This window comes from Chiloscyllium plagiosum, unplaced genomic scaffold (assembly GCF_037043375.1).
Source record: "Chiloscyllium plagiosum isolate Xiang-an unplaced genomic scaffold, Cpla_swu_hap1 HiC_scaffold_27, whole genome shotgun sequence".
Lineage (NCBI taxonomy): Eukaryota > Metazoa > Chordata > Chondrichthyes > Orectolobiformes > Hemiscylliidae > Chiloscyllium > Chiloscyllium plagiosum.
This window is the reverse complement of record NW_028270165.1, coordinates 25,984,393-25,992,793: the sequence shown is the minus strand read 5'-3', so window position 1 is coordinate 25,992,793 and position 8,401 is coordinate 25,984,393. Positions and strand designations below refer to the sequence as shown.

General features: G+C 38.2%; 1 protein-coding gene across 1 annotated transcript; it reads right to left on the bottom strand.

Annotated features, from left to right (window-relative positions):
• Nucleotides 1–4,463: 4,463 nt before the first annotated feature.
• LOC148143466 (putative G protein-coupled receptor 139) lies at nucleotides 4,464–7,057 on the bottom strand. Its single transcript, XM_087975661.1, has 2 exons — nucleotides 6,991–7,057; nucleotides 4,464–5,347 (listed from the first exon to the last, which is right to left on the bottom strand). Exons 1-2 carry the CDS (start codon nucleotides 7,055–7,057, stop codon nucleotides 4,464–4,466), a joined length of 951 nt encoding a protein of 316 aa, XP_087831787.1.
• Between the last annotated feature and the right edge of the window lie 1,344 nt (nucleotides 7,058–8,401).

Sequence of the window (8,401 nt, the reverse complement as noted above, 5' to 3'; positions counted from 1 at the left end):
CCGTCCTCTAGAAATCACTTTATAATCTCAGAAAACTGTCTTCACTGATTAATGGCCAGCGTTTTTGCTGTCATCCATAACCTTATTAATGTTTTCTCTATTCTGTAACAAGATGAGGGCGTCGCCGACTAGGCAACATATATTGTCCATCCCTAATTGCTGGCAACAGATCTCTAGTCCGAAAAAAAAACAACCATCTACCAACCCTCTCTGTATCTTGCTAGCAAACATATTTCATATTCAATTGCCATATTCACCCTGAATCCCATGTGATCAAACTTTATTGATTAGACTAGAATGTGAATCCTTGTCACAGGCTTTATTGAAGTCCAAGTAAACAACATGAACCAGTTCACTTATCGATGGTTTTGGATGTATCCTCAGAAAACTCAATCACCTGCTGGAGACATGATTTCCCGCACACAAAATTATGCTGACTCCTCAATCCTTGACTCAGGCAATGCATACACATCCTACATTTTAGCAGCACCGACAAGAACTCACACATCATCAAAGGTGGACTCAATATATCTGCAATTCCTCGGTTTCTCCTTGTATCCCTTTATAAGCAATGCCACTCTCCAGTCAACTGGCATCTCTTTCGTGATATGCATGATGCACATGTGTCTGCAAGGGCCCTGTAAATTCCTACCTAAGTTTCCTAAATGTACTGAGGCATCTGACATCAGGTCCAGAAAATGTATCGATATTTATATTTTCTAAGACTACCAACACGTCCTGGTCTGTGGTGTGAACAATTTCAAAACACCAATATTTAGTTCTCTGCATTCTCTCGCCTTTTTTGATTTCACTACAGTAAAAAAGAAGAGGACATAAAGTATTCACTTAATATCACATCTGTCTCGTGGGATTGAACACAAAGGCGACCTCTTCGAACTGTATTGGGTCCTCCTCTCTCTTTTGCCCTTTTGGTCAGAATCACGATTGTCACCTTCCCCGCCACAGCAGGAAGTGCACAACCTGCCCCTGCAGCATCTCCTCACCTCCATCTAAGACCCCAAAGAATCCTTTCACATCAAACAGAAATTTACCTGTACCTCCACAAATGTCAATTACTGTATCCCTTGCACTTGATGTGGTCGTCTGTAGACTGCAGAGAGTCGATGTCAACTTGTGGATCGTTTCAGAGAACCTCGCTTCGAAACCCGCACTAACCAACCCCATTGCCCTGTGGTGGAACACTTCAACTCTCCCACACACTTCACCAAGGACATGCAAGTTCCTGGGCCTCTTACATCGGCAAACCTTAGCGATCCAAAGACTGAAGGAAGAACGCCTCTTCTTCTGCCTTTGAAAAGCGCAACTATACCGGATTAAATGGACTTCAAACGTTTCCTCATTTCCTCTTCCCTCAGTTTATCTCAGTCCAAAGACTCCAACTTGATAAAATCTGCTGGATTTTTCAATCGGCTTTCTCATCTATCCATGCCCCCCCATCTCTGACCTATATCCTTCCCCCACCTTCCTCTACCTATTGCCTTCTCAGCTATCTTCCAGCGAACCCCACCCACTTCCATTTAACTCTCAAACGTCCTCCCACAAGCCACATTCCGGACGACAGTCTGATGACGGAAACTCGATTCTCCTGCTCCTCGGTTACTGCTTGACATGGTTTGCTTTTCAGACTCTGATCTAAAGCATCTGCAGTCCTCACATTCTCCTGATACATTGCTTTGTTTCAGATGTTCAGTGATTTCTGAGCGATCGTAAATGATGTTTATTGCTGTTTCTCCCCAACCACATGCGCCCCATTACATTTATTAAGCGATGTTTGTCTGAAACGTTATAGGAGAACTGCAGGCATGTTTCCTTTCTTCTTCTTGACTAGAACCTCAGTATGTTTACTCATTTATTGTACCCAAATCTTACCAGGCTTGCATTTCACTTTCACAATGAACATAATTATTCAGAACTGTCGTCGTCGCACTTCTGAAAGACCGTCCTTTGTCAGACGTCCTATTTCGTGTAAATATCATACTTTAATCATCTTTGAAGGTTCTGGTCGCATACTAATTATTCAATTATCTAAGATGTCTTAGCATACTTCGTTCTCAACTTCACTTTGACTACTTGGATGCCTAAAGTACATTCTCAACAAGGTGACCATTCCTTTCTTACTTCGAATTTCAGCACATATGTTTCTGCTCGACTATTTTTTCAGAAATGTCATGTCTAGTTCCAACAGTACTGTTTTCCTCAATTAAAATTTGAGATCAGATCCCACTCCTCTCCACCCTCCCATTCCATCTTTTCAATAGCATTTTGCACCTTGGAACATTGAACTGCCACACCTGTCCATTCATCACATTTCTGTAATAACCACAACGTCTCAACCCCATCTTTCCCAACATTCGCTGCGTTCATCAGACTAACATGCAAAACATCTTTCCTTAAAAAAAGAAGCAGTTTAGTTCTTCGTACTCTGATATTTCATTGTCAGTTTTTTTCGAAGTAACTTGTTATTTTCATAATCAAGGCTTTCGTAATTCCTGTTCTATTTAAACTGCTGCCTAATCTTGCTCTACCATCTACCCCTCCCCACTAACATTTTACATTCTCACTTAATGGAACTCGCAAAGAGAGCGAGTGGTTTACAAATTATTGAAATCTGTGATTCACTGATCAAATGTAATACCTTAGCGCAAATGTCATCTTGAATAAAATGGCCTTTTTCAAACCTCACGTTTTTTAGTACGGCAAGAAGCCACACTATCTTTCCTTCTCAGCATCAGAATGCTTTGAAAGTATTGTTCGCATTCAGAAGACGTACACTGGTGACAAACACAAATGTTATTCCTTCGTCAACCCTAACTAGTCAGTATAACAAAATAAAAATCAAGTCTTTAGTTCGGGCAATTGTCGTTGTGAATGCACCTGTTGCTGCCATCCTGTTAGTAGCAAACCTCCCGTAATTCTCAAAGAAAGTAATCGTGTAAGCATCATCTACAATGACTTTTTAACAAACTTAGTTCTAAGAATGACAACAATTTCATTCATAAAGCATCATGTTAAAACAGTTGTTTTCCTACATCGGTTCATAACTTTTTTTAAAAAAAACGAAAAACATAGACATTTACACGTGCAAGAATGCCCCTGAAATTACTTAATGGTGAGATTAAGAAAACGATGTTTCCAAGCGAAGAAGAAGAAGAAATGGATCTCAGTGAAACGTGAGGGAAGAATGCAACATAGGGTGCGAGGAAGAATAAAGGAAGAACAGGAGACATAATGTAGCAAATGAAAGGATGATTCAAGGAAGCCAGTACAAAAACTTACTCACGAGACAAATGAATATGACCTATGTCGTTTAAAATTGAGAAGTACGGAGAAGCAGTTCGTTCTGAACATGCTATTGATTGAATGACCGATTCATACATACATAGGAAAAGACACGACAATTGCTGAAAAAACTGGTTCATGTTATCACGTGTTGAAGTCAAAACAAAAATATGTAGGAAATGTTTAAGTAATACTGAACTTCGTGAAAAAAAAATCTGGAGCAATTTAAAAGCCATTACCCTTGCTAACGAAGGAAATATACAGCAGTGATGAAATCAAATTAGAGACGATTTAATCATCTAATAACTAGAATATGTGGCAGTAAATGTTGGAAATTATTAGTCTGGTTCATGTCAAAGATTATATTGTGTGACTTGATATATACATATGAAGACGAACCCTTGGTCAGAAATGGCTTGTTTTTCAGGACCGGTCGGAATGTCAACTACTCAGGTCAGTCATGATCGAATTGAGTAACGCAGGACGCGCAACGGGGCATATGGGTATCTTCCTTCTTCCTATCCATATGATTGGATATGCATAGGCGTGTCTATAAAAAATGCAATGCAGCATAATTGGAAATATGTGGATTACCTGTGATATGAAAAATTTAAGGTTAAACACGTTCGGATAACTGTAGTATTTGTAGCACTTTACGCATTTCAGTAATGTTTTTAGGCCGATTATTTTGAAGAGTTGTGGAATGATGGAGGGGTAATTTTTCTTTACAGAATTAGGGAAAAATCGATCTGGAAGTCATTACGGAGAATGGAATGACCTCGGAACTACAGGAAATTGCTGATTAATGCTGTCTAAGTTGAGGGTTACACAGACCTCTTGCAGTGAGAGACATATGGAGAACTTTACAATATAAATGAAACATGTAACTGGCAGAATCTAAAGAGGGTGGGAAAGTTTTAATTTCTAGAGAAGATACAGAAAAACAAAATGGCGAGATGGCAAAAGGAAATTACAGATATCATTTTTATTACTGGGACAGATCATGTTGGAGTGTGGTGGAGGTTATTGGGCCAGGGGAAAGCACACTAATAGGGATCAATACACATTTTGTCGAAAGTGACTGGAAAAAACCCCAAAAGTTACAGGATATTCTCTACTGGTTCACATTTTGCCTATTACCTGTTTTTGCATTAAAAATGACGTTAGTTTGATTGTTTCTTAATAAACGCAATAAGTAATGTCAGAGGATATGTCAATGTAAGTTTTAGCTGTTCTCTGAACTTAGATTGTGTTACCACGTAAATGAACGTGTTTGTGCAGCAGCTTAAATTACGCAGCATATATGCAAAGTTCTCAAATACATAAGCAGACGGGTCATCTAATAGCTCAGCAACATCAAAAAAATATAAAACGTAGATGAACCACAGAAGTATGAAGCTGCTGGATATGGTGAAGAGCAAAATGATAGACTTCCTTCTACTCTCAGCTCCAGAGTCTCCCTTGCTGTGACATTTGAGTCGTTTACGGATTCGACTGGCCACTAAAATACAACTGACTGTCACACCGTTGAGAAACATAATTAACCCAAATGGTATCAACGGTGTTAAAATCTTCTCAAATGTACGAAATCCAATCCATCTCGAGTCAGTGAAATAGATTGGTCTGTTAGAACAGCGCCAAGGTACATTGTTGATAATCCTCCGTGGTCTAAACCTAAAGTATATTGGAATATTTTTCAAACAGAGAAAAATCCCTGTTGTTAGGAGAATCACTGTTGCAGTTTTCTTGGTACAATATTGAGATTTCAACTTTGGGCAACAAATAACAATAAATCGATCAAAAGTGAAAGTGACAGTGAACCAGACAGAACAGTCTGTGGCAGCGCGGAGCAGAACATAGCGAATACTGCACACAGGAGTGATTTCCAGGAAATTTAATGAAAAATAATAATCATTGATTCTGTTCAGTACAACCTCAGTGATGATGACGAGGAGATCTGCTGTTGTCATGGCCAACAGGTAGCGAGTTGTGCAGGTTGATAGCCCACAGCTTTCCTTGGACAGGATTAAAACTGAAACTAAATTCACTGGAAGAGAGGAAAAAACATGGATTTGGTCATGAAGATTTTTTTGCTGTTTCTGATCAGCCATTAAGAACTTTTCGCCAGAGATATATGCATTTGGCATTATCACAGAGTTTAAAGTAATGGAGAAATTAACTGTGTGACAATGTTAGATTGATTCATTGTTGCCAACAAGAATTCTCCATTCGTTAGCATTAATCATTTAATATCTACACATGTATATGTTGGTACTATGGCAGTGGCAAAATACACTGAGCAATGAATCGAGTCTGACTGATAACTGCACACTTCCAAGCTTAACATTTTGGGATCTCATCCAATGTCAGGTTAATCCTGTGCAGTATGACGACAGGTTTAGTATTTATGCAAGAACCTATGTATTTAATTAACTTTCACTTATCACTTTTAGTCGTATTAGCTGAGCTTATAGCAGATCGCATTTGGTTTTGATTTAACCACTACAAATTGAATCCGAGTCACTAACACTATAAACTTTAAAAAATTATATGATGATGGAGTGATTTCAGATTTCAGCTCATAAGAAACAGGTTGTGTACTATTTTTTGGTTACACAAATGCAGTGTAAATATCCAATATTGAGTCCTTAAAAGATAAGATTCCTGTAAATAGAGATATGGAGAAGATAATTTCACTGCCAATTTTCTAAAATCAAAGTTTACCACTTTAGAATTGCCAATGATAAATGTACGGAAAAATGGTATGAAGTCCCAGAATATTTAGCTTATGGAATTACTGGTACATGGAATAATTGAGATCATTAGCTTCAGTGATGTAAGACAAAAAAATGGCGACAATGGCAGGAAATGCCAGTTGCTTTAAATGAGATTTAATAGATGGAAGCTTTCATAGATCAGACAGTCAGTTATTACTTCATTGAACGAAAAGTGCTCATGTTTGCCCTTTGATATCTGACTTCAGCATAAATGAGCTACATTAGTTGTACTCCCTCACAGTCATCTGTATGTATTGAATGTAATGATATGCTTAAGATTTAGTGATTCCAATAAAAAAAAATGATGCTCCCCATTACTATGGTTTATCTGTGAGAGATCAGTGATCACTTCTCTCACTCATACACGAATACAGCGGGGCATGCCGGTAATCCGAAATTAAACCTACTCCAGCATCATCTGTGGAGAGAAAATAGAATTAAGTGGACATGAAAGATTAACTGTGCCCACAGATGATGCCAGGCTTGCTGTGATTTCCCAGCAATGTGTATGTTTGTTCTCATAATCACATAATACCGGTTCCTCATTAACAATGACAAACATGCTACAATGTGCAATGAGTATACGAATGAAGATGTATGAAAGAAAGGAATAGTTAATACAATAGAATTTGAATGCACACTCGATTCATTGCTATTCCGTTAATGTACACACATTTTCAGTAGAACGTTAAACTATCGAATGACAGAAACACAAATATACTTTCAGGCAGTAGGAGGCAATTCAGTCCATAATAAATGCACCTGCTCTTCAATTAAAAATGCTTGACGACACTATGTTCAACCATTCTGCTTCCGTGAACATACAACGGACTAACTTGTAAGATTATAAGTCTTAGAGAAATGCACGCCTCATGGAAAAAAACAAATAGCTTTACACAGATGAGAAACTTACCAGGAACTCCAATGATGGCAAGAATCAGATAGTATACTTTCCTCACCATTTGAATAGGGAGATGCATTTCTTTTTTCGCGTGACGTATTGTGTCCTTGCCTGTCTGAACAATAGTTTGAATTAGGCTCTGAACCATTACATTCCGAATGCGTGATCCTTATGTATTCCAACATTTCTCACGGGAATCGGACGTTATGAAATTATTCATAATGTTTTTAACGTACCTTGAACAAACAGCTTGTTGATGTCAAGCTATTTTTCAGAGCAACAGGCATTTTCATTGCTGATGTCATTATACGCCTTCACCCTATCCACTCGATAAGACTAGGTATATCTCTCCATCAAGAAGTTGACATTGTAGCTTGCCTTACCGTTTACTGGTGATGATGTATCATGCAGGCTGTTTCAGGAATGTCTACTCTTCCAACTCACTGACTTCCCACAATTGACTGTGCAACATATTGGCCAGTGTTTATATCGGTTTGAGGCTGCCATTGAGTCATTATTAATGGAGTATTGAACTCGAAAGTTCCCTATGCTTTTCTCATTTCTTCACAGGTGCTTCCAAGACTTCTGTGTTCACCAGAAATTTCTCTTTTGCCAGAATGAAACAGCATATCAGCTTTACACTTGTATATTCTCTCAAGTGTAGTGTATGCATGCCAATCAAAAGGACGCACTTGCATAATGTTCAACAATACACAACTAAATGATTAATAATGGATACTTCACATGTCCCACGTTAATGTGTTCAACGAGCTAAAGCATTTGAACACATCTACATGCCAAATCCAATGCATAATAGAGTGCTTTTCTTTGTCCATTGCCGTTAGTTTAGCATAATCTGATATGTTTCATTGTTTTCGAAGTTTCTTTTGCCCCATAATGAACAATTGTTTTTTTTTCCAGTCGTATTCCTGTATTTGATTGGCTGTTTGTTATTGGTTATTAGCCGTTTTTCGTTCTGGTACTGGAAATATTTCACCTTACTTCTTCCTTCTTTTGGCACATTATATTTACCAAACGAGCATAAGTAATAATGAGAAAAACAAGTCGTCCACTTGCTCTGCCGTATCCTAAACCGTCCAGCTGGCATGAACAGTTTCGGATGCTTTCTTCCTTTTCTCTTTGAAAAGCAGAGAATGATTCAAATGTTGAAATGATCAGTTCAGATTTTAACTGCACATCTTTGGTGATAACAAATGTGGTGGCCCATATATGCATAACTCCTGTCACTAACATCATTCTGTTGAAAATTTCCTATCAGTTTGTTACACAGTTTCCTGAAAAACCAAGGGTATATCACAAATGTCAGGTTCAAGTTTGATTTGAAATAGTGAGTGACCCAGGAGATAGGTCCGTTTGTACAAAGCCCCGATGGATATGTTGCAGTTACAGATTGATATTAGTG

Coding starts and splice junctions, on each gene's coding strand:
- LOC148143466 (XM_087975661.1), bottom strand. CDS start 7,057: ATGCATCTCCCTATTCAAATGGTGAGGAAAGTATACTATCTGATTCTT. Junction 5,348..6,990: donor TGCCATCATTGGAGTTCCTG/GTAAGTTTCTCA, acceptor CCTCTCTTCCAG/TGAATTTAGTTTCAGTTTTA.